Here is a 23,726-nt window from a genome sequence, read left to right as displayed (position 1 = left end):
TGAATGCTAATTAACTACCATTTGCAATAGAATCTTAGCTGCAATTAAGTAGTCCTCATTACGGATGACCGACAGGACTGTTCTCCTGGAGCTTGCTCCTCCCCATTGTGTGATTCCGTCTCCAATTAACTGATACGTTTGGGGAGCTGAACAATCCTCCTTGATAATGTAACTAAGCGGCACGTAGGTACACTTACGTAAACGTGCCATGTCTCTGAAAAATCGCTCACTTCATAAATAATTATTTTAATAACGCGATCTGAGTAATTTGAATACTCTCAAATTACATGCATCATTATTATGATATATGCGAAGAAGGGGTGGGTTGTTGAATTTTTGAAGTTATTAGGTACGTAGTTGGCTCGTTTGTTTGAGGGCAGAATTTCAGGGGCTTGAAAATAAGTGCTTTAAAATATCTTATGCTTGCGGTCAAGTTATGGTTATCATGTTTCTTATCGTCAGACAGATCTGGCGCCATCCTGGTCCCAACTTGAGTCTAACAGCATGAACGGTAGCGAAACCGTAAAGTTACCTGTTATGGTATTTTAGGTTGTAAAGAGCTTAGTTTAACACCTGAAAGATCGACTTGTCGTGAGGCTAATACTACTATCAGTCCGAGCCTCTTAAAATATCTAAATGCCAACCTTTACCCACTTCAAAACATCAAGTTCATCGAATTAGCAATAAGTCCTGGAGAAGCTTGACGAGAAGCTTATATTTATTAACGGACCCGCTTAACTGTTAGGGTCTTTGGTCATTATAACTTGAACTGTTTGAAATGCACATTTGAAGCCGGTAATCTACCCTTGTACCATAACCCGTTTGACCATAGAAAATCATCGACTGATGTGAGGTTTAAATCGCTATGCACAAGATTGAACGAAAAGAGATCCTAGAGTATCATCCATCTCTCCTATCTGGACTGCTGGCCGGTACCTCCGCGGGAAGTTCAATATGCGTTCTCGTGCCTAGTTCGTGTATACCGGAAGCGTTGTCCATCATGCTCATTTTCGTCGCTACTGTTCCCGGATGAGTTTGTTGCTGTCCAGGTGCTATATACGGTTGGTAAGCAGAGCCTTCCTGTTCGCTAGCTAGTCGTTTGTTTCTGTATCTTCGCCATGCCAGCCAGCCGAGTATCAAGAACAATATCAAACCACCAAGACCGACACCAATTCCTATGCCGATCTTAGCTCCTGCCGATAATCCGTCGGAATCTGAGTCGTCGGAATCACTAGGCGAAGTTGACACAGGAATTGGCGATGAGGCGGAAGACGATGTGGGAGTAGCCGTGGCGAAGATGTCGGAGGAGTGAAATGCGACTCTGATGGAATGCGCATTCACGCCACCGGTCGTCACAAGCTGCGATGTGAGGGTGTTTCCGGCGCGATCGGTGTAGGTCACGATGTAAGTCTTGCTTGTCTGACCACCCGAAATACAAGAGTAGAAGCCGGGGTCACAGGAAAATCCTCTGTGCGCAATTAGTCGCGTGAACTAGCGGGTGCGGCATTGGTATAATGCGTATAAGTGTAACTTACGTTGGACAGCACGCCCATACCGTCTCGCTGTCATCATTTGATGGAGAAGCATTGCATGCGCTGGTATATCCGACCGGACAAATTGCAGGCGAGATCGTCGTCGATAAGTCCCTCTTACCGGGCCAGCAGCTCGAATCAAACGGGTTGCCGAGAAAAACTCCCGTGTTAGTCCCAGATGAAGTTGCCCATACGTCCGTCACGCAGGACGTGGGGATCGCTAGAGAAGTCAACATCGCGAAGCTACTCTAGATTATATAACATACATATCGTAGATAAAGAGGTAAAAGGAAGAGAATTCACATTTAATTCTACGCCGGCGAAAAGGTCCAAAACGAAGGAACGGCTCAAGATTCATTCGTATCCACCCTGTAACACGTCGTATATATAGCCAGCCAGACAATCCAAAATATCACCCCTGTTTGATTGCATGTGGGCCTTCCAGTAAGGATTATCGGCATACCTACACTAATGCCTTCGAGGCTTGGAAGTCTTATACTCAGTATTCTCATATCCTTAATTCGTCGTAGCGGGACAATAATGCTTTTATAAGAAAGTCCCAGTTAAACATATGATCTTCTATTACGAATTGTTCAACTCTTGAGCGTGGATGACATTGTACCTACTGTAGGTTACCATCGTCTGACTCTTACGCGTGTGGCTGAATGGTTCAAACCTTTCGCTATGAATAGACCAATCATAGAGCCAAATATCCGTGTCACTATTCCTTCCGGCAGGTTGCGTGCCGATTGTCGCATTACCTATATCAGCTTACCTACTTCTCTTGGCTCAGGTCGACACAGTACTATACAGTACTATACAGTACCGTCAAACGCTGGTGCTTGGCAGCGTCAATAGGAAGGATCCTGGCTCTCACGTGCTGATGGTAAGTTGTCGCAGAACTATTATAAGTCAATTAAGGTAGCCATCAACTATTTCTATTCTCGGGTGTCTATAAGTCAAAACAAGCTTCCTGCCAATGAGAACTATTAGGGGCCGGCAAGTTTATATTCCGCCTTTGCATCGTATATAGAGGCGGGATCTTGTCTTTTGTGTAATAGCGCAATGACATACTATGATAGGTACCTTCTTCCTTACAACTCTAAGAGATGGAGAATTAGTTACGGGATAAGAGTTTATTAACCAATAATCAGGTTGCTGTATTCGCGGCCCCCTTCTTCTGAACTATATTATCCGAACCTATCGTGCTCAGCCGCGTAGCCGGGAATACGAATCAGGTTGCGGGTAGCTCTGGTTTGCTGGCCTTATGATAGACCTTACATGTAAACTCTATTCAATCACCCCTTATATGACGTTACTACCTAATAAAATGTGTATAAATATCTCATTAAAATGCCGTGCTTCTAAACAGTATACCATCTTCCATCTAATACCTAACGATTCGGCAACTAAGATATGACTGCATTGTAGGACAAGTGACGGGCTTGATTATTCCTATATTATTAATGATAAGGAGAGTTTATATTTCTTTATAGCCTTGTATTAAAAGAAAAAACTAAATATTTTCATGGCCATGTTACTCTATATATCTTAATACCCCTTAATCTCATCAACTCGAAGTTCATCCCATAAGCGCTCTGATTAGGTGTAAACATATTGATGTGCCTAACTTTGTTACAGATACTTTAGTAGCAAGCACTATAGTCATTATAATCACCATGCTAGTGGCCTCTCGCAGCCTCTAATAGCGACTTTAAGGCCATGAAATAGCAACAAGCTGGATATCATTAAGCTAAATACAAGAGCTGTCCAAGGTCATCATGAAAGAAATACTAGATATATCTGACATATTATATTAATCACGATAACGGTGGAAACTAAGTTCTGGCTGCATCATAACGCCATTCTAACAAGCATAACTAATAACAGGCGCATGGCCTGATAGTAAGGTGTACGATTGTAACACCACATCAACCTCTGTAAATTCCGTAGTTATCCCCAACAAGCTCCTTTTTGTTAGTATTAACTCAGTGGCAAATGATAATGCAACGAGAATTTATCGACTCCATCAACTACCCATTCCCTAGATGTCTTCCCATTCCTCATCAAGAATACTCAGGCAGTCAAGAGTTAAGATGTTATAATTAGGTAGACCATTGCCATGATATAGGTAGTTCCCAGCTTGGTTAAGATCCAAGCCTCTTGTCACCGTAAGGACCCTGTAGTCACTCGACCGGCGGCTAATATCCAGAAACCTATTAGGATTCTAGTTGAGACATATAGGACAAAGGATATATTTCACTGGCCTCATTATTCTAGGCCCAGAGCACCTCGTAGAAATAACGAAGTTATTTCCACGCCTTTGAGGTCCACGTTGTGATACCTGATATATTCTAACCCTACAGTACCATAAGAGGGGACTAGGGCCTTTGAAGCCTTCATCGCCGTGTGTACATGATCTTTATTTAATATTCTTGGAGAAAGTGACATCACCCTCTACTTCAAAATATCTAATATTTTAATAGGTAAGCTAGCTAGTTAGACATTGCCCAAGCCTTCGAGTACTCGACCTAGGACCTCATAAAGCTTGGGCATAATAATAACAACACCCATTGAACACTAGAGACTCGATTTACCTCTCGAGAAGTTAGGATCCACCATCTACCTTATGTGCTTAATATAAACCTCACCCCTTACTAATTCAGCAAGTATGTATATAGTTATATGTATTATATATTTTAAAAGGAGAGGGACCAGTTTTATTTCGCCAAAATTTTGAACATCGTGAGCATAGCAAGGAAGTGTATATCCGTATTCGAGTAAGAAGGCATAACCCCCTGGGTCATCAAACCTTTACTCTACGTGCTACGATAATCACTGCGAGAGATAGCACTGGGGCTAAATATATCTCATAACACTAATATTCACAATTCCTTTTTGAGCAAACGCACTTCCTTTACCCCGGGAAGCAGATAGGTAATATCTGAGGTATAGCCCCCCCCCCTTCTGAGGATGGCTACGCCCGTTCGACTCCGATCACGGACTTCTCGTATACGAATGCCTACCTAATGTAAGATGTTTAGTAACATGAATCACGGAGAATGTATATGCTATCGCGGACTATATTCGAAACCTGCGTCTGATTCCAAGACATCCTGCTTAAGTCGCCCTTAGTTCACATACCAAGCTCATGCTCTTCTATACGAGCAAGAGCCCGGTCCCCCTTGATAAGTTTCAAGTTTCATGGGGTCATGGGCATAATATTAGAGGGTATAATAATATGCTATAGATATTGGTTGATCTTATACGCAGGTCCCATTCTCGTACGACATTCCAACTTATAGACGTGCACGGACATTTGAATGGATACCTCGTAATAGCGTCCCTGACATGAAGAGGGGCGGCCGCGGATCCAGATCGTTGGGGGCTTTCCTCTAGATGTTTAGGAGTAAATGCAGCCAGAAACAGAGCCACATTTACCCCCAACTGCTAAACATTTCTGCAGTGCAGCCAATTATCAAAACACCGAAATAACTCTTATCATCGGTGATACCATTACGGGAAAGCCGATAGATGTCGAAGGGTAATTCTGCAGGCCTAAGATGCAACCATGCAGTCCACCGAGGGATCCAGGAACGGGGACATGCTGGCTCGGTGAGGAGGACTGCCGATACGTCTGAGAAAGGCAGTTCCTGGGTATAACTTGGTTTTAGGTGGGCTTGAAACATTTCAGCCCCTGTGTTACTTTTGGGAAATATATATATTAACCCTATGTGTATTAGGTGGCATTCTACAAGTTCAAGATACCACTATTCTAGAACTAAAGAAAAGGACTATAACAATCGAGGTTTAGGGCGTAGCCGCGGAAAAGGAACCGTAAACGGTAAAGGGAATTCCTATGATTTTTATGGGGGCGTGTCGGCTATGCTGGGACCGTGGGACGGAAGCATAGTAATCGCCTAGTTGCAAGTTTCTTAACACCGAATTAAATAGCAATTATGTAGACGTAGGAGGTATTCCGTAGTTTAGCTTGCAGTTGGCTTAAAAGCTCCTGCATGACAACTCATAGCCCTAATTTCCGGCCTCATCGTCACATTCGCATAGCAATATCTTACTACACGTAGACTCTCATAATAGGCTTAGTTAGCAAGCACACGACTAACCCGCTATAGATACATGCCTTAAGCAGGTTGAAGATAACCGCGCCGGGCCGTGCCGCAGCTTGTGCGACTAGGGTTCCGCAACAAGAACTGAAGCCGAAGCCGAAGCCGAAGGAAGCGCGCAGATGACCGCGCTAGTTTGCCGAATGATCAGTTAGTCGACAAGATCATCGCGCATACTGAAACAGTAGGCGGATTGCGACATCACGCGACCGGGGGTGTGTTGCCAAAGAAGCGCCCCCGCGTCTCATTGCACATTTTTGCCGTCCGTTGTACCCGTCCAAATCGCATGCATGGCCCCAAAAACTAGCAGATCTGGGAAACGTAGCGTGAGCCAATCATGAATATTCTTATGTTGAAAAGACTCGATGGTTAAATGGTCTTTCTTATTTGTTGGCCAGCCGCGAAGCGTGGGGCTGGACGACGACTTGGCAGCCATATCAACCGTCTGTTGGAACTTACGGTTCAGCATCGCTATTAGGTTTTCATAACCTCCATCAACGTGATCAGATGGAGGCCTGGTGTAGCACTATTATGGATCCGACTCTGGATGATGTTTTCAGTCTAGCCATTATCGGAAGGAAAACGTAGTGTCATGTAAGTGGCAAGGCAAGCCGAGTGCCAACTCTGATAGCCGGTACAGCACGTTTGGTATCATACATTAGTATCATACTCTAGATATGCGAAGAAGCAAAATTGGCTAGCGAGAAAGTTGAATATACCATAATTAGCATGATCTCTGCCCTAGTGCCAACGTGTTTGCCCTGCAGGCACTCTGGAGTCAAATACTCCCAGGTTGAATGCTTCTTTAAAAGCTCTTGCATTGCCGGGAATAATTATACTGCCATAGCACAGCCAGCCTTATGCAGGGCGCCTCCTGGGTGCTACGTAGAAGAGAGCAGGCTTTGGCGCAGCAAATCGGACTCGAAGGTATATAGTAGCTGCAGAGAAAACAAGGATAGATTACCCCACCGCGAGGCATCCAATCCACGACATTAAGTATTGTATTGTATCTCCGTAACCCCCAACGAAGATACTTGGTCACATGGTATTTTCGCGAAATAAGTAGGTTGTGGAACGCGAACTACTTGCGTCAAGATCCCTCGAGTTTTGATAGTAGACGTAAAAGAAGCAGGCAGACTTCTCGGTTGTCTATATCGGTAATCCTTCCTGTGCTACTTGTTCCGCGCAAAACGACTTGAGGTGGAATCAAGCCGCGCATCGGTATAGACTCGGTAAATAGTAGTTGGATAATTATAGTAGCTGTTGACGGCGAGCTAAAGTAGGGTGAATCATTGTCGGTCGTCAAAGTATAAGGTCGTATAGTTGCAATGAACACCCAAGCGATCAGAAAGCCCCTTTTCAGTAGTAAAATTAGATGATCCAAGAATCATCGATGCGTATACTAACGCAGGCACATAGCCCCCTATGGTGGACCATTAGTGCAACTGTGCCAAAATCAAGAAAATTGGTTGCACTATGTCTAATAAGGTAATATAATAAGCAACGCTAAGTGCACAGTACGCTATATACAAAATAATAAGGTTTATTACATAATTATAAGCACTAATATCCGGGCTACCTTCATTACTTATATACACAACATACAACACATTTAAATAACTTTACGAAAACAACAATTTAGACGTTATAATTTGTCGGATGATAAGGTAGGGTGGCGGTGTATACCTAATAAGGAAGCAAAATATAAATGAGGCTTATCGCGATGACTGTTGTTGTACTGATTATAAATTGTGTGTGTGGGTGCTATCTAGAAAGAATTGCCTTTTGTGTAGGGAATAGTTACGTGTTACCACGTGACTATTCTTACGTAATTACATCCCAACACTGGCAACTTTTCTCTTTCCTCCTCCTTTTTGCTATGACGTAATTACATACAATTTAACTAATCCAACACTGACAATTTCTTCTCTTTTCTTGCCTTTAGTCCGTCTTTTTTATACTATGACGTAACTGTCAATAGGTAGGTGGTCGGATCTTTCGTTGGATCTCTCATCTGATTAGATTTTGTTAGATTTCCTCGTCTGATTTGATCTCGCATTAGACCTCTTATCTGATTAGATCTTGTCAGATCTTTTCATCTAATATGGTCTCTCGTGGTAGGATCTCTTGTGGTTGGATATTGTATGTAATCGAGTATCTCGTCTGGCTGGCTAGGTCTTAATCTATCGTAATAGTAACGGGCTCGGGCAGGCTGGGCCAGGCTGAAACGGTTGAGGTAAAGGTGGTTGAATCTCTTGTATGTGGGATCTCTTGTCGGGCTGGCTAGGGCAGGCTAAAGCGGTCGAAGTAAGGGTCTCGTCTGGCTGGGGACGAGGTTATTTTCGTATTGTGAATCGTCTGGCTGGGGACGAGGCTATTTTGGCTTTTGTTGGCGGATTCTTCTCGTGATGAATCGGTATCGTTAACTTATATTACAAACGTACGTTTCTAGTGACTTGACTAGTAGCCTTAATATTTGTACAGCTACCAGCCAACGTATGTTAACTTATTGTATGTGAAAAACGAAGCCTCAAATACGATTAAACGCGGTCGGGATCGTCGTACGTGATGGACGTAGATGGGTTATTTGACGGGTAAATAATTTAGCTGTTGGCGGATTCCTTCTCTCGTAATCGGGCGCACAGTTTTTAAGTCCGGAGATCTCGTTGCTGTTTGCCTTCAGGCAAGACCACGATCGGAATCGTCGTTGCGTGATAGACGCAGATCTTCATTAAGCCTTTAAGATCTTAAAAATTAGCATAGGTAGCTATCGTAAGCATTGCTCTAAAAGCCGACAAGGATATGATAGCATGCCTATCTCTTCTCGTCAAGAAATAACGCAGATGTTTCGTAAATATCGCTCTAAAAAGCCGATAAAAATACGATCCGCCCTGCGTTTTCTTCTATCTTTGTTAATCTATAGCATACTTATTTTTCGGCTATTAATCAATGTCGGATGACAAGGTAGGGTAGCGGTATACACCTAATAAAGAAGCAAAACACAAATGAGGCTTATCGCGATAACTGTTGTTGTACTGATTATAAATTGTGTGTGTGGGTGCTACCTAGAAAGAATTGCCTTTTGTGTAGGGAATAGTCACGTGTTACCACGTGACTATCCTTACGTAATTACATCCCAACATAATTGGTATTATTTTATAGCCGTAATTGATGCGAAAATAATGGACCAAACTGCATGTTTATGCGATGTGTATTGAGTATTATATTGCTATTAAAGTATCTGGAATCTGTTTGGAATGACTCCATTGAGGTGCTTTTAAAGGGTATCACGTGCTTGCCTCTCCAGACAAGCGCTTGGAGAGGCAAGCGCTATTTGATTCTACTACAACATAACAGCCAAGAGGCCGATTTAAATGCAACTTAAATCATTATTTTCGCATCAATTACGGCTATAAAATAATACCAATTATAACGTCTAGATTGTTGTTTTCGTAAAGTTATTTGAATGTGCTGTATGTTGTGTATAAGTAGGGAAGGTAGCCCGGATAGCGAAAGGGGGGTAGCCCAGATATCAATATTCAATTTTATTGGCTGATCTTTTAAATCTGTGGAAACACTGGCTGTATAGTAATGCTTATATAATTACGTAGTTTCTTTAATATCTTTACCAATATTAGGTTAAATCATATATAACCTAAATTAAAATTTTCGTTATTTTATAATTAAAATATTAATGTTTTTTTTAAAAGTTTTAGATAAATATTGGTTAGGTTATTGTAGTATAAGGTCAAAAAAAGGTATGTATTACCTTGTAAAAAGTATACAGCGCAAATAGTCGAGCCTATACTGTACATCTAATGTTACTATTACCTTATTAGACATAGTGCAATCAATTTTCTTGATTTTGGCACAGTTGCACTAATGGTCCACCATACCCCCTGCAGACTAGACGCCTCGCTACTCTCGTTACAGAGTATTACTTGCAGGCTGACTACAGTATATGTATGCAGGTTAGCGGCAACGCACGTGAACACGCAAGCTCACTTCGTTCTAGGATGCAGTTGGGTAGCATAGATGGGATCAGGATTTAAGCCTCCGTGCGTTTTCTACAGCAGTAATAATCGATCCATCACATTATCCGTAGAACGGCGACTGTAATGAGTAGCATACTGAGTCCATTTATTCGGAAACCGTCTATGTCACTGCGAATTGTTAACTGTTACGTGTTACCCGCGCCCAGCCCCGCCATTGTGCGTGTATGTAAGTGTCGTTAAAACTAAGTCAACCAATGAGCCGTATATACCGGATGTTGAAAAAACAGGGCATGGGTGCTATAAATAAGTAACCTGCCACGCAGTGGCACATAATTACCTTAGGCAGTTAACCGAGACACACGAGTAATGTGGAGATTCCCCTACTATGTAGTTGTTGAATAATTCGTCTCCCTGGGGGCCATTTGGGGTTGATGATACTAGATACCTTGGAAGCTAGTATGGGGCGACTGAAGGGTTACAAAATACATCGTCCATATATCTATAGGCATGGGAAACAATATAGATGGAAATGAACTTGGTGCGGGAGCATCAGACCTAGCTACTCACGGATCTGTTATTATGAGTGCCTCGGGTAGAATTGATGCCGTACCAAATTTCAATGACTTCAACGTTCATGATCATAAACAAGGTAAAACTTTTGGACAGGTTTCAACCGTTAGATCGCCAAGTTCCCACCAGCGGCACTAGTCAGCTGGTATTGTTCAATAAACAGTTTATCGACCAACGCTGGGCTATTCGCGGACCGTATCACCCATGCAGAATTGGAGTTGAACTATCAAGACAGTCAGCCACAGGGTTGCCGAAAACGGGTTCATGAAACATGGGGTCCGGTTCTCATAGCTGGACCGGGCTTGTGAGATGACATGGGCTTAGTAACTGTTGGATCTAAATATGCCAGGAAGCTTGCCATAATCATCGGCAAGGCCTAGCGAGACTTTTGTAGTACGCTCACATTCTCGGAATGGCGCTCTGTTACACATGGGGCTGTTCTGCTGATTGGAAGTGATATCTTGTTGATATCATAGTAATAAATCCTTGCCAGCTCTCTTGCCAAATACGAAGATATGTGTAGCTGAAGGAATGCAAGAAACTACCAATGAAAACGACGAATTGGTGGTATGTTCTTCAATGGTGGGCTGAAGGAGCTGACATCTCCAAGTGGTCGGTGGTCGGTGGTCGGTGGTGTAGTGCCCCTGAATTGCATCGCCTGGGCCATGCTGAAAAACGTGAGATGCTAGGTAGCCGAGCAATCGATGTAATTGGGCGAGGCATATACATACATATCGAGTACCGATGTAGTATACCGATGTCCTAGAATATGGATGATCCGTGGTTCATTCCATGCAAGCAGGATATATATGTATGCACTGCGAGGTTAAGACTTGTAAGAAAGGAAAGTTTCAGGAGCATCCGGAACTGCATGATTTGTATAAGCTAATGTATATTATAAAATAAGTCCGGTTGTGATCCATTATTAGCGTTGCTATTGATATTGGCTGCTTGGATGAAATACAGGTAGCGTATGCGTTGATCATCGTTGTTCAAGCACCGTAGATAGGTAGTTATCTTCTAGAGTTGGGTATTTGAAATAATTGATAAGATGGCGTCGTTGAACGGGAACTCATGACGAGTATTAAAATGTCCTGAATATATTCTATCATGCTTTGATGGTTGTTTCTTATTCGTACGTATTAGGTACGATATTGGAACACGAATCTGGAACCTGGAGATCATGGTGCAGTGGCTGTAATCATCAAGTATTACCTAGTGTTAGGTAGATATTCGTGTAGAATGGAATGCTAGCGTAAAGGATCAATTGAATTGAACTGGCCGTTTTTCGAGGTTGCCGGGGCTAATTTGCCTAGGTTCTAATCTGATCTGATCTGAGATCTAAAGGCGGACTGGCGCGCGTACACGTACAGGTAGTAATCGCGTATGGTGCGGTAAGTAATAATTGATTTATGAGTGCCGTATGTGAGTAATAATACAGACGTGGTCCCTCCTGGTTCCTTCCATGTGTTCCGTTGAACTAGTGGACTGCACTTGGACCACTTGGACCACCTTGCGCAACCTACCTACATACTTCCCTAGTCTACTTCCCTAGTGGATACCTAACAAACCCATATGTACAAATAAGGTACCGGGTAAGATACCTCTTCACCCCTCCTGTCTCTCTCAAAGATAGTACCTCTTTAGGCATTTTATGTAGCGCAGTTAGTGCTGCTAGCTTCAGAGAGGCTAGGTCTCAAGTACCTAAGGCTTTAGCTCGGCGATAGTTCCGCTCAAATGAAAGCATACATTATGGGGCTGGGGGGGTTTATTGACATTATGTCAGCAATGGTGTCAGTATAATTACATAATTACAGGCCCCGATACTATGTCAAGACCATGTTAACAGGTCGATATAATGTCAGCAAGACTTGTTGTACCGATTTCATTGCAGGTACTTACAAGTCAGTACTAATAAATAGTATGTCAAGGTATTTATTATGTCAGAGGTACTGTTTATTTCGCCGTAATTGCCAGGCCTGTTGACGATGTCCAGGTAGCCACTATGTCCACCACGATGTCAGGAATCAACATAATGTCAGCCCCGGGTATATACAGGTTAAATAAGGGCCTGAAGTATGCATATATACTGCAATACGGTAAACTTTAATCCTAATCGTAATTCGTAATGACCTCGTAGTATAATGGTAAAACACGTAGCCCGTAATCTCGTAATATATGTAATTCAACGTAATCTTTTCAATTGACTTTTACATGTGCCTGTGCCTTTGCTGTATATATATAAATATGTTGAAGGCCTTATATTAGATTACAAGGCCTTCTATTCTTTTTTTTTTTTTTAATATTATATTACCTGGCCTAACATTATGTCCTAACTTGACACAGTCTCGTACGTGACATATGTCGATTAGGTGACCGTAACTACCGTTGGTAACGATGTCTAAAAAGCCACTCTTTCCTAATATATCAGTATTTCGAAAGTAATACAATTACGACAAGATATAATCGTGTACGTACGGTAGCTATTTCAGACCTAGTTATCCTTATAATTTGGATACAATCACCCCCGAAGGTGTCTATATTATACGTGATAGCCAATCAGGTAGGGGACTGATTCTTAAGCGGCGCACCGCCGACATTATGTCCACACCTTATCACTATTGCTGACACTATGTCAATAGACCCCCCCAGCCCCATAATGTACCTAATCTCTCTCTATCAGCAACATTGAACTCCCTGCCTCGGTAGGATATTCGACTGTAAAGATATCAATTTTGAAAAAGGCCTTTTTTTCTACGGTACTTCCTTTTATTCAAAAGACACTCGGAATAACACTTGGCATCATGCATGACCTCGTTTTGTTTTATTTGGCCATCTCTAGTGCAACTCTTATCCTCCCCGCTTATACCTAAACTCTTCTAGAACTGATGCAGAAGTCTGAAGGGCAAATGTCATGTAGCAATACGGCCGATCGTCACGTTAGGCGTGTTTCCTCGCCGTTGATGACTAGCTAGTAGCTGCTACACATTAGTTTGTACTAACTATCAACAAACTTCCAGGTTCTTCTGATGCTTCAGATCAACGACCCGAAGTTCCGAGTGGAAGTTATGCCATTGAACCTACAATTTTTCTAGGCTAGGATCCCCCCTAGAGGTATTCATGCAGTGTCTACCTAGGTACCTAGCTAGTCGAACTAGACCAAGACATGGTAATTGAAGGATCCTGGATCCAGCAATACCCCTAAAGCGGACCTAGGGCACAACATGGTCCTCTTTTTCTAAAGGAATCGTCCAACGATGCCTGCCTGTCTGCAATGCATTGTTAGGTTCATACATGTACTGTATCCATCTGGGGGGGAGAGACATGTCGTCGTCCCCATCATATCCCGCAATCATTCATCTCTTACGGTTCTTCTATTATTACATGAACAGAAGATTAAAAGCTGCGGAATGCACATCTTCACGTCTGCATCTTAGCAGCTCTCTACACGTGTATTGGTGAGTTGCATTTTACATTGTACTACATGGTACATTATTTCCTTGGCAAGAGTACCTACCTTAGGTAATCCCAAAGTCGTTCCGTTGAAACTCCCGATCCTTCCTTGTCTGATTAGTGCTTGTGGTGAGGCACCGTACATGGGTACCTCCTAAGATAAGTATCGAAGTACACATGTATATCTCCCCTTCCCCGAAGCAAGCACCTCACGGACCATGCTTCTAGGGTGATCCACCGCCGGGTCTGGGCTGAACCATGTAAGATATGTACATATGTACATCAGTCCCTGCTCCCGAGGTCGCCAAAGGACCATATACGTACGGGGGGGGCCACACCTACCTTCCATTTGCAACTGCGTACATACAACCCGAGCCACCCACAGGCTGTCATATACGTACATTCTACCTGTAAGTAAGAGGTATCTACATGGCGACCTTCGTACAATACATACACCAATACATACACCTGCCTCCATACATACATCACCTGCTCGCACATTGCGAACTGCGAACTTGAATATCTTACTTCTCTTTTGAGATCCACATATCCACATATCCTGTATCCTGTATCCTGTATCCTGTACCATATCTTGTACCGCCGGTTGTCTAACGATGGGAGCATAGAATAGCTCTTTTTCGTTCTTTTGCCGACCCCAATAACCCCCTTCCAGTCTTGGCCAGAAGCACCAACTTAAACTAAGCTACATCTCTTTTTTCTCCCCCACCATCGACAGAAATAACGGCGGCGAGGAGCAGCTAGCTAAACCTTCAATCTGCAAGGCTGACTCCCGCGACAATTAGGTCGAAAGGACCCCATGTCAGATAATCGGGAGCTAGCAGCAATACCTCGCCCAGAAACAAAAGCTAGAAACGAAAACACTCAGGAGGCCCCTTAAACCGTGCACGATTATGAAATAGAAGCAATGCGGTTCGTGGTTCCGTACTTTCTAGAAATCCGGCCCAGTCCCCGTTCCAGTTCCCCGCCGTAGTCTCGTGTCCCTCTTTGTCAAATTGTCTCGCCTGTCTCTAATTTCCAGTTTTATAGTCTTGCTAACTAGTGCATCCTTTTTTTTCTACCTAGACCAGATGGACGTTGCGACTGAGAGTGCGCCGCGAAACATACCTGTCAACAAGGCTGACGAGAGCATGGGCGCACGTACGGTTCCAATCATTACCACTCCTACGCCGATGCCAACCATAAAGATGTCGGCTCCTTCGCCGTCGGGCGAGCCCATGGATATCACCACGCCGACTAACTCATCAGCCCCGCAGAGTGCTAGGAAGAGCTCCGAGGGAGAAGGTAGCGATTCTAATGATCGCCAAAGCACTGCGCTATTAGGAGAACAGAGCTCGAGTTTCGCTTCGACTACAATGCCTGCGCCTGCCGCTGCGGCTGTTCACCAGCCGAAGATAGTACAGACTGCGTTTATCCATAAACTCTACAAGTGCGTATAATTTATAATTCCTATCACGGATGATCGCATAGCCACTAACCGTTTCGCAGTATGTTAGAAGATCCTAACATACAACACTTAATTAGCTGGTCTACCTCCGCTGAGAGCTTCGTTATGTCGCCTTCACATGATTTTTCTAAAGTTCTTGCGTATGTCTCCAGTCCCGCGCGGCCAACCAATGAGACTAATTTGAGTAACAGCCAATATTTCAAGCACACGAACATATCCTCTTTCGTCCGACAACTAAATATGTACGGCTTTCATAAAGGTATGCACAGGGATATGAGCCCTTGTCGGAAAACCTTAGACGACTAACGAAATGAGCATTTCAGTAAGCGACGTATTTCACACCGGATCCCCAGAAACTGCGCTGTGGGAATTTAAACATGGTAATGGGAATTTCAAGAAGGGCGACTTGGTTGGACTGCGCGAGATCAAGCGACGAGCGTCTCGTCACACGCTGATCCACCGGGACCACAGAGAGTACAATAGCCAGAAGCCAACCCTGTCGCAGCCCGGTACTCCAGCAGAACCCATGCCACCAATTCATGACGGCTCAGATCCGAGGCTTGCGAGCATTGAGCACTCCTTGTACGAAGTCACGACTAGACTGCAGCGCAGCGAGGAGAACGCTCATTACATGAACGTGAAGCAGCAAGCAATGTCGGACGCGATGAATCGCTTGTTGCAGCTGAATCAAGAATTATCTAGAACAGTTCTGAGCCTCGTTCCACCAGAGAATCCCGTCCATAGAGATGGTAAGTTTCATTTTATACAGACAATGAAGGCATTTGATGGTCTAATACGGTCGTAGTTCTTGCGCTGCAAGGCGAAATTCAACGCCAGACCGAATTCGTCCGATCCATCGACGAACCGCATGAGCCAACCTTCCCGAATAGCCGCCAGCTCTTTGCAAATCTCGAAAATCCCCCTGTATCTCCCCGGCAGTTAGCTCAGGACGATCAAAGAAGAATAGGGGGATACCCTCAATCTCGAACGAATTTTTACCGACCTCCAGTATCTTCTAATCTCGCAATTAGCTCCTCCAATGTTGCGATAGGCTCACGTCGATCGCATGGGTCGATTAGCGGGAGCACAACTCAGTCATCGCCTTCTCCCCTCCGATCTCAACCACCGCCACCTCCTCCTGGGCCTCATCCGCTTGCTACCGTTGAGCCCCCACCGAGCGGCTTGTCTAGGCGGCACACCTCTGCCGATATCCGAGCTGCTGGGTGGCAAGTCAACCCGCCGCCGTACATCTCTTCTGGCCCACCTTCGTCTCACTGGCCATCTTCCCCTAATCGAGGCGCCCAAGACGAGCAACGTATCCGCGACCCGCCGCCCCATTACTCACTATCACGACCTGCTACTCCTCCAGCTCCGTTCTCAAATGGTAGTATCGGAAATGGATTAGAAAGTCTCAATAACTGGTCCTGGAATTCAGCCAACCGAGAAAACAAGAACCTCTCAATCAAAGACATGTCTGCTCCCCCAACCAGGAGGGGAAGCATGGCGCACATTCTCAACCCGACCGATACAGTAGAACGAGACGACGAGGACGATCCCCGAGGAGATGATGATCGGAAGCGAAAACGGATGTAATAATTGGCATTATAGGTCCTCGAATATCCCATATCTTGCGTCATGGAAAGCGTTGTCGCACATTATACCACACACGGCGGGATTTTGTTTTTGTATAGAGCGATTGATGCGGAATACACGAATCTCTTCGAGGATTCGGGACGACAAGCTACGGCCATGTTATATGACATTGACTATGCACCTTACGAATTTCCTTCCGCTTTTCATAAATTTTCCTTTCTTTCACTGCATTGCTATACTCATTTCTTGGATATTTAAGTTTCCCGCTGAAATACCAAAAAAGCGTTGGCTACATTGAGAATTACTCGGAACGGTTTAGTGATGGTATGGCGATGGGTGAGAAAACACTCACTATATTCCATTCACATAGGACATCTTCAAATTTGGAGGCTGGGGGGTCGGATGTCTGAACTAACTTGCCCATTGGGTTTTGTACAACACGGAACGTGGGCTTGCTTCTTGCTTCGGAGGGGGGGTGCTGTCGTAATCGGTTGGATAGGAGTCGAGTGGGAACAATCTTGTCCCAATTGCTTCACGCGCAACTACGCTCGCGGAGTCACTAATCATGTACTCTTAAGAAAGTAGCTAATGGAGGAGTAAAGGCTTCTTTGCATGCATAACCGGCCAGGGAGCCGCAGTAGTTCCTTAGAAACTTGATTGTTGATTGTATGATCTATCACATTTCGAAGACTCCCTACTAGGGAGTTCCTAGTAAGTCTATTCGGAATTAAATGGTTGGCTTAGAAGTCCCAATTGCAGACTCCCGTCATTTTAAGGGACAGCCACAGGGACGATCCAATCTTATTGACCTACTCCCCACCAGTTCCAGTTCCATCCCTTGCCTTCTTTTTCTTTTTCCTCTTGCGCTTTTTCTGCGGGCTTTCTGCCGATGGGGATTGATTGGACTCAATTTTGGGAGCTGCTGCGGGCTCGGCAACCGGGTTTCCCGTTCCGTCCCTGGGACCGTTGGCGTGGCTAACCTGCGCTTTGATACTGTTTGTATCAGCCCCTTGCCTCTTAGGCTCTGAGGGTATAGTTGACTCGACAGGGTCACTACTCTCCTGCGTCTCCATCTCCGCTCGTGACCTCTTCCCGTTCTTCTTGGCTCGCCCGAGCCCGCTCCGCCCCGCCTCCTCGTCGCTGCTGTCTTCCTTGCGCACCCATTTCTGCTGTCCATCGGTACCCGCGCCGTTTCTCCCTCGCTTTCCTAACAGTCGTCCGCGCAGCCTAGCTGTGTCCCGGTCTGTCCCGCCGTTGTTCTCGTTCCCAGTCGCGGGACTGCGAGTTAGCCCTATACCCGCGTTCGGATCGAGACCGCGCTCCTCGGCAAACTCGGCTTCTTCGGCGGCGCGTCTGGCTGCCGCATCGCGAGATTGGGTTTGGGGGTTGGAGGAACTGGAGCTGCCGCCGAGCGCAGAGAAGGAACCACTGCCGGAGGAGGAGGAGGCGTTGTTGAGATCGGAGCGCGAGGGGAGGAATGCGCGGGCGGCTTTCATGCGCGCTTCGAGCTGCGTCTGGATGCGGTTCATGGTGACGGTGAAGTCGGGCGCTGGGTTGCCGGTGGGCGCGGCCTTTGAGGTCGAAGTAGAAGTTGGCGCCATGATGGTGGAATGGCAGTTAGGTATTTAGTTTATAATTTATAAGAGGGAGTATTAGATGTATTAGCTAGCGAGCTATACTATCGCCAGATCATGACGCTCATATTGTGCGCTGCTGCCGTCCGGTTTGGCAGCGGGCTCTCGCATCGATACATATTCAGATGCTAAGGAAAGAAAAAGGTAAGGATGAATTCAAGATACGATAAGATAGCGACACAGTGTTAAACGACAGGTTATACGCAACTTTCACTGAGTACCTAGCACATGGTAAAGTGACATGAAGATTACGTAACGCACCCCTTTGGTTTACAAAATGTGACGGAAGATACTTAATCCAGACCCCGTGGCACATGCTCGCTGAAGTCATGCAGGAGCATCAGCTGCAAGTTGTATGTATCTAAGCTTCACCGGGCAGAGTGGATCCTATCAGATGAAGACCGGATTTTCCCGTTTTCTGCCGAAAAAGAGCTCTCCCTAACGGCCGGGGCCAGTTTGTTCTTGTTTGACGATAGCATCGCAACGTCAGTTGAAAAAAATAAAAATAAGCACCTCCTTTCATCCGTTATAACCGAGAAGCCAGTGGCGCTTCGTTTTCCCTGAGCCATTTTAAAGTCAATTGACGCTCAGACTTAGCTCGTTATAATAATGTACGGTTTCGCTCGCAGCCGAGCTGCGGCTTCTGCCCTGCGGGCCTCTAGGGTGAGTTGATTTGGACGACTTGATTCGAGCTGTCTACCCAAACATATTGCATTTTAGTTTTAGTGAAGTATGCTAATCCACTTGTCGCTGATGTAGACCGCCTTCTCCCCCGCTACCAGATTCAACGGCATCGCCCAACAACAGCGAAGAAATCTGAGCATTCACGAATATCTCTCAGCCGACCTATTGCGACAGGTAGAAATTAGCGCTCAACTCTTATATCCGAACAATATCCTAACACGTTCTTCTAGTATGGCGTCAACGTCCCGAAAGGTCGCAATGCGAAGTCCGCCACCGAGGCCGAGAAGGTAGCGAAGGAGATCGGTGGTGAGGATATGGTTATCAAGGCCCAGGTCTTAGCCGGTGGCCGTGGAAAGGGTACCTTCGACAACGGCCTGAAGGGAGGTGTCCGTGTCATCTACTCTCCCACAGAAGCCAAGATGTTCGCCGAGCAGATGATCGGCCACAAGCTCATTACCAAGCAGACTGGTGCGGCTGGCCGCCTCTGCAACTCGGTTTATATCTGCGAGCGCAAGTTCGCTCGCCGAGAGTTCTACCTGGCCATTCTCATGGACCGAGCTTCGCAAGGTCCCGTCATCGTCTCCTCTTCTCAGGGCGGTGTGGATATCGAGTCCGTCGCCAAGGAGAACCCCGAAGCTATCAACACCGCTTACATCGACATCAAGACTGGTGTAACCGACGAGATTGCGCGGGATATTGCGACCAAGCTTGGTTTCAGCGAGCAGTGCATCGAGGAGGCCAAGGACACCATCCAGAAGCTATACAAGATCTTCCTCGAGAAGGATGCCACCCAGATCGAGATCAACCCCCTGTCCGAGACCTCTGATCACCAGGTTATGTGCATGGACGCCAAATTCGGCTTCGACGACAACGCCAGCTATCGGCAAAAGGAGATCTTCTCGTGGCGCGATACCACTCAAGAAGACCCCGAGGAAGTTCGCGCCGCTGAGTCTGGCCTGAACTTCATCAAGCTCGACGGTGACATTGGCTGCCTCGTCAACGGTGCCGGTTTGGCTATGGCTACCATGGACATCATCAAGCTGAACGGTGGCCAGCCAGCCAATTTCCTTGACGTCGGTGGCGGTGCTACCCCCGCTGCTATCAAGGAGGCTTTCGAACTCATCACTAGCGACGCCAAGGTTACTGCCGTCTTCGTCAACATCTTCGGCGGTATCGTGCGATGCGACGCCATCGCCCACGGTCTCATCAACACCGTCAAGACCCTGAACCTTAAGGTCCCTATCATTGCTCGGCTACAAGGCACCAACGTAGAGCAAGCCCACCAACTAATCAACGACTCGGGAATGAAGATCTTCTCCATCGACGACCTCCAAAGCGCCGCGGAGAAGTCGGTACAGCTGTCTAAGGTTGTGAAGTTGGGTATGTTTTTTTTTTCTTATAGACTAATATTCCGAAGTGAGATGGAGAATGCTAACACTCGCTTAGCTCGGGACATTGACGTTGGCGTCGAATTCAGCTTGGGTATCTAAGGATGATACGTATAGACACTGGTCCGATAAACTGTACTAACTTTTTCAGGGTTGGACCCCCGGGGTGCGTGGGAATAACGGGGGAGGTGTTGCGAAATAGGTAGAGCTAGGGCGGGTTTGTCACTATTGCATGCATTTCGATATTTTCCCTCGCCCTCTTGATTCTCAATGTAATTGCTTTTCCTAATCTAGACGCTGACGTCTTGCCCCTATTCGAATTCGTGACGGCTAAACTTTCAACTTTGCAAAATCGCTATGCTAATTCGATCTGTCTAGCTTAGGTGCTTAAGCCTTGAGCTCTACATATGTAATAACCAGTAATGACGCGCTGATAGTAAGATAGAATTGGGCTACCCCAGACGCCCTTGAATTCCTCTAACAACCTAGAAGCCTATCCTACTCCTATGCGTTCCTCCTTTTTTATTGTTTTCCTTTCTTTTCTAACATTCCCATTTCATCCCAAGACACCAACACCCACTCCTCTCAGTTCACTCACTCCAACCAGCTTACTCATTTAGCCCGGTACATCGCGGCCGGGTGACAGACCACACCTTGTACTCCGGAACCACGCGTAAATAAACCTGTCTCTCCCGTCCTCGCTCCTCCATCACCGCGAGCATCTTCAACCAGCCAACCCACACCACGAGCATAAGCCCCATCAGCATCAGCAGCAGATACCACAGCTGGCGCAGGGTGTTCGGCCAGGGACTCTTCCGGTACTCGGTCAACGCCAGCCAATACTTCCTCTCGACGGCAAACGCCACGCGCGCGTAATCCTGCTTGACCTGCTCCCTAGTCTGCACCGCCCAGTCCTTCCAGCCCCGCACCCGAGCCGCGCAGCGGGTCAGCGCGCGCCCGACGCTCAGGACTGCTCGCCCGAGGACCGGCATCTGGGGCTCGGGGAAGGGCCGGCGGGGAGGAGGCGCGGGGAGGCCCGGCGAGCGCGCCAGCTGCGCCATGCGCTCCTCGAAGGCTTCGTCGGCTCGGCGGCGCGCGAGCTCCGAGGGGGGAATGCCGAAGGCGTAGGGGGGAGGGGACATGGTGCGGCCGCGCGAGAAGGCGCCGAAGGGCCGGTGGAGCGCGTTGTCTGGGCTCAGCATGTACCATGGGATGGGCTGGCCGTAGGCGCCGGGGACGGTGTAGACGTAGGATGACGACATGGTTGGCTGCTTGGGGCTTGGGGGGTTGGTGAGTAATTGCGCGCTTGGGTGGGAAGAATATCTTGACGATATTGTGGGTGGGTTTTACTTACATTGTGGTGTAGGTGATTAGTCTTGGAAAACTAAGGTGTGGGGTGGGGGGTGTTGCAGTTGCTGTCGCTGTTGCAGTCGATGTTGCAGTCGATGTTCTTCTGGGCAGAAGTATGTCTTGCAGACCAGATTGGAGGTCGACAGTTAGGGTTGCGATATGAAGTTGAAGCTGTGCTTCTTAAGAATACCTAGGAATATGAATGGGAATTCGTAAGACAAATTGGGGGAGAATTGTGTGGGTGGTTGGCGGTTGGCGGTTGGGTGTAAGGTGCCACCTGGTTTTGGGTGTAATTGCAGCTGTGGAAGTCGTGGGTTTATACGAAAAGTTTTTTCTCTCAATTTATAGAGAGAGAAAGAAGAGGGAAAATAATTTGTGCAATGCGTTGACTCTCTTTAGAAGTAGTAGAGTTAAGGGAAATCACCAAATCAGGATGGCTGGATGGCTGGTTGGTTGGATGGCTTTGGATACCTGAGGTGAAGATGTGCGAATTTGGAAGACAGAAAGGGTAGTGATAAAGTTAGGGTACCAAGGCATCAGTTGTAGAATCAGTTGTTGATGCACAGACAGGAAGTTGATTAATTTCTTAACCTTTCCACTCAATCACAATCAGGGCCTCACTTCCCATTTCCTCTAGAATCACTCCCAAAAAATGGCCCATGCACAATTTGAAGTTATACCATTATCATAGGATCAGCCTCATTGTTCCTACCCTGCTACCTACCTAGGTACTTTATTATATGTTGTTACGATAATCAAAGGCAGGTTTTAACACCACCACATTTGTCTTGATTGTCATTATCCTAACCCTTCCAACTCACCATTTTTAAAGTCGTCACTGGTGTCTCACTACAGATCCTACATACGAGACAGCTACGGATAATTTGAAGCATACAACAATGATATGGCATCATTGCAAGTCAGATTTTCTAGGAAACTTCCAGCCCTGATCTGTTTCGGGAACTTCAAATTCTTGTTGCAAACCCCTTGAAATTGGACAGAGTATGATCCCCTATTTTTAGTAGACAATACATGAGAAGATGTTTTCTCAGACGGTCATTAATCTTGTAACGTTGCCAAAGTCCCATATATTTATTTTAGATATATAAGGTCGTGATCTAAATATTATCCCCTCTAAAGTGTTTTTTCTTACTGGGAGGAAACCTTGCGCAGAATCATTTTCTGGTGCTAAAGTAAATCACATTTTGTCATATTGGGAATTTATTTGATTTGCTAACTGGAAAATCATTCCAATTGATTAATTGATTAGTAGAAGCATTTGGTAAATCTGTACGCTACCTCTGGCAGCCAGCAACACATGCGAGCAGAGTCTTATTTTGTATTTTAACCACCATCGTCTACTCCCAAAAATTTAAAAATTTTTAAAAAAAAGTCGATAAATCCTGATGTCACAATTAACAGTGAAAAAGATGCAATATTATCTCCATTTAGTAATGATCTATCTTCAACTTCTTTCCCCCTCGCCGAATCATGAATGGTCATGAATGTTAGTAACCCGGATTATGAAGTTCTATAAATCACGTGCTTCCCTAGTAATGTTGAGTAAGAGGCACAGAATAAGGTTTCCGAATTAAGTCCGCAGAATCGCCGACTTTGTAAGTACCTAAAGCTATTTCCTTCCTTCCCTACTTTTCCCTTACCCTGCACTTCTTGTCCTTGGCCGCAAGTAAGTTTGCTGTAGACGAAACATCTCGATGTTAGCCTTGCGGTCAATCTGGTACAAAGTGGACAAGTGGTGATCTTGTATGCAGATAGGTAACATCGACTATGAATAAGGCGTCCAATGCAACACGTTGGACACCGCCGCGCTGGAACCTACGCAGATCATACGTGGGGGCCGCTCAGGAACAATTCGTGCAACCCACGCACTCATCGTGTCCAACGAATAAGGACTTCGATGGTGGTAACATACAACGT

General features: G+C 45.7%; 7 protein-coding genes across 7 annotated transcripts; 3 read left to right on the top strand and 4 right to left on the bottom strand.

The window, feature by feature from the left end:
• Nucleotides 1-638: 638 nt before the first annotated feature.
• On the bottom strand, nucleotides 639-2,152 carry F4817DRAFT_330919 (uncharacterized protein). The gene is made up of 2 exons (XM_049302455.1): nucleotides 1,536-2,152; nucleotides 639-1,468 (listed from the first exon to the last, which is right to left on the bottom strand). Exons 1-2 carry the CDS (start codon nucleotides 1,766-1,768, stop codon nucleotides 901-903), a joined length of 801 nt encoding a protein of 266 aa, XP_049161353.1. The 5' UTR covers nucleotides 1,769-2,152; the 3' UTR covers nucleotides 639-900.
• Nucleotides 2,153-5,607: 3,455 nt separating this feature from the next.
• Nucleotides 5,608-6,125, bottom strand: F4817DRAFT_313756 (uncharacterized protein; the record flags this gene model as incomplete). Its single annotated transcript, XM_049300296.1, has 2 exons — nucleotides 5,608-5,787; nucleotides 5,910-6,125. 2 exons carry the CDS (start codon nucleotides 6,123-6,125, stop codon nucleotides 5,608-5,610), a joined length of 396 nt encoding a protein of 131 aa, XP_049161352.1.
• Nucleotides 6,126-14,070: 7,945 nt separating this feature from the next.
• Nucleotides 14,071-17,364, top strand: F4817DRAFT_330912 (HSF-type DNA-binding-domain-containing protein). The gene is made up of 6 exons (XM_049302454.1): nucleotides 14,071-14,604; nucleotides 14,758-15,121; nucleotides 15,181-15,279; nucleotides 15,331-15,398; nucleotides 15,463-15,888; nucleotides 15,945-17,364. Exons 2-6 carry the CDS (start codon nucleotides 14,763-14,765, stop codon nucleotides 16,730-16,732), a joined length of 1,740 nt encoding a protein of 579 aa, XP_049161351.1. The 5' UTR covers nucleotides 14,071-14,604; nucleotides 14,758-14,762; the 3' UTR covers nucleotides 16,733-17,364.
• Nucleotides 17,365-18,541, bottom strand: F4817DRAFT_330910 (uncharacterized protein). Its single transcript, XM_049302453.1, has one exon. It carries the CDS (start codon nucleotides 18,331-18,333, stop codon nucleotides 17,542-17,544), a length of 792 nt encoding a protein of 263 aa, XP_049161350.1. The 5' UTR covers nucleotides 18,334-18,541; the 3' UTR covers nucleotides 17,365-17,541.
• Nucleotides 18,542-18,692: 151 nt separating this feature from the next.
• On the top strand, nucleotides 18,693-20,901 carry F4817DRAFT_330908 (ATP-grasp domain-containing protein). Its single transcript, XM_049302452.1, has 4 exons — nucleotides 18,693-19,029; nucleotides 19,126-19,224; nucleotides 19,281-20,430; nucleotides 20,497-20,901. The coding sequence occupies exons 1-4, from the start codon at nucleotides 18,976-18,978 to the stop codon at nucleotides 20,538-20,540; spliced, it is 1,347 nt and encodes a 448-aa protein (XP_049161349.1). The 5' UTR covers nucleotides 18,693-18,975; the 3' UTR covers nucleotides 20,541-20,901.
• Nucleotides 20,902-21,046: 145 nt separating this feature from the next.
• Nucleotides 21,047-21,742, bottom strand: F4817DRAFT_363488 (uncharacterized protein; the record flags this gene model as incomplete). The annotated part of the gene is made up of 1 exon (XM_049306650.1): nucleotides 21,047-21,742. Exon 1 carries the CDS (start codon nucleotides 21,698-21,700, stop codon nucleotides 21,047-21,049), a length of 654 nt encoding a protein of 217 aa, XP_049161348.1. The 5' UTR covers nucleotides 21,701-21,742.
• A 12-nt stretch (nucleotides 21,743-21,754) lies between these two features.
• F4817DRAFT_330907 (uncharacterized protein) lies at nucleotides 21,755-22,427 on the top strand. Its single transcript, XM_049302451.1, has one exon. It carries the CDS (start codon nucleotides 21,991-21,993, stop codon nucleotides 22,261-22,263), a length of 273 nt encoding a protein of 90 aa, XP_049161347.1. The 5' UTR covers nucleotides 21,755-21,990; the 3' UTR covers nucleotides 22,264-22,427.
• The last annotated feature ends 1,299 nt before the right edge of the window (nucleotides 22,428-23,726 follow it).

This window comes from Daldinia loculata (assembly GCF_022478755.1).
Source record: "Daldinia loculata strain CBS 113971 unplaced genomic scaffold F4817scaffold_11, whole genome shotgun sequence".
NCBI lineage: Eukaryota > Fungi > Ascomycota > Sordariomycetes > Xylariales > Hypoxylaceae > Daldinia > Daldinia loculata.
This window is presented reverse-complemented; position numbering and strand designations above follow the sequence as displayed.

Bases quoted from the DNA above. Each gene is read 5' to 3' on its own strand.
- F4817DRAFT_330912 (XM_049302454.1), top strand. From the start codon at position 14,763: ATGGACGTTGCGACTGAGAGTGCGCCGCGAAACATACCTGTCAACAAG. The intron at 15,122-15,180 runs GTGCGTATAATT...ACCGTTTCGCAG, and splicing joins TTTATCCATAAACTCTACAA to TATGTTAGAAGATCCTAACA. The intron at 15,280-15,330 runs GTATGTCTCCAG...TTTGAGTAACAG, and splicing joins GATTTTTCTAAAGTTCTTGC to CCAATATTTCAAGCACACGA.
- F4817DRAFT_330907 (XM_049302451.1), top strand. From the start codon at position 21,991: ATGGGAATTCGTAAGACAAATTGGGGGAGAATTGTGTGGGTGGTTGGC.
- F4817DRAFT_330919 (XM_049302455.1), bottom strand. From the start codon at position 1,768: ATGTTGACTTCTCTAGCGATCCCCACGTCCTGCGTGACGGACGTATGG. The intron at 1,469-1,535 runs GTAAGTTACACT...AATTGCGCACAG, and splicing joins GTATGGGCGTGCTGTCCAAC to AGGATTTTCCTGTGACCCCG.
- F4817DRAFT_330910 (XM_049302453.1), bottom strand. From the start codon at position 18,333: ATGGCGCCAACTTCTACTTCGACCTCAAAGGCCGCGCCCACCGGCAAC.
- F4817DRAFT_330908 (XM_049302452.1), top strand. From the start codon at position 18,976: ATGTACGGTTTCGCTCGCAGCCGAGCTGCGGCTTCTGCCCTGCGGGCC. The intron at 19,030-19,125 runs GTGAGTTGATTT...TCGCTGATGTAG, and splicing joins CTGCCCTGCGGGCCTCTAGG to ACCGCCTTCTCCCCCGCTAC. The intron at 19,225-19,280 runs GTAGAAATTAGC...ACGTTCTTCTAG, and splicing joins CAGCCGACCTATTGCGACAG to TATGGCGTCAACGTCCCGAA.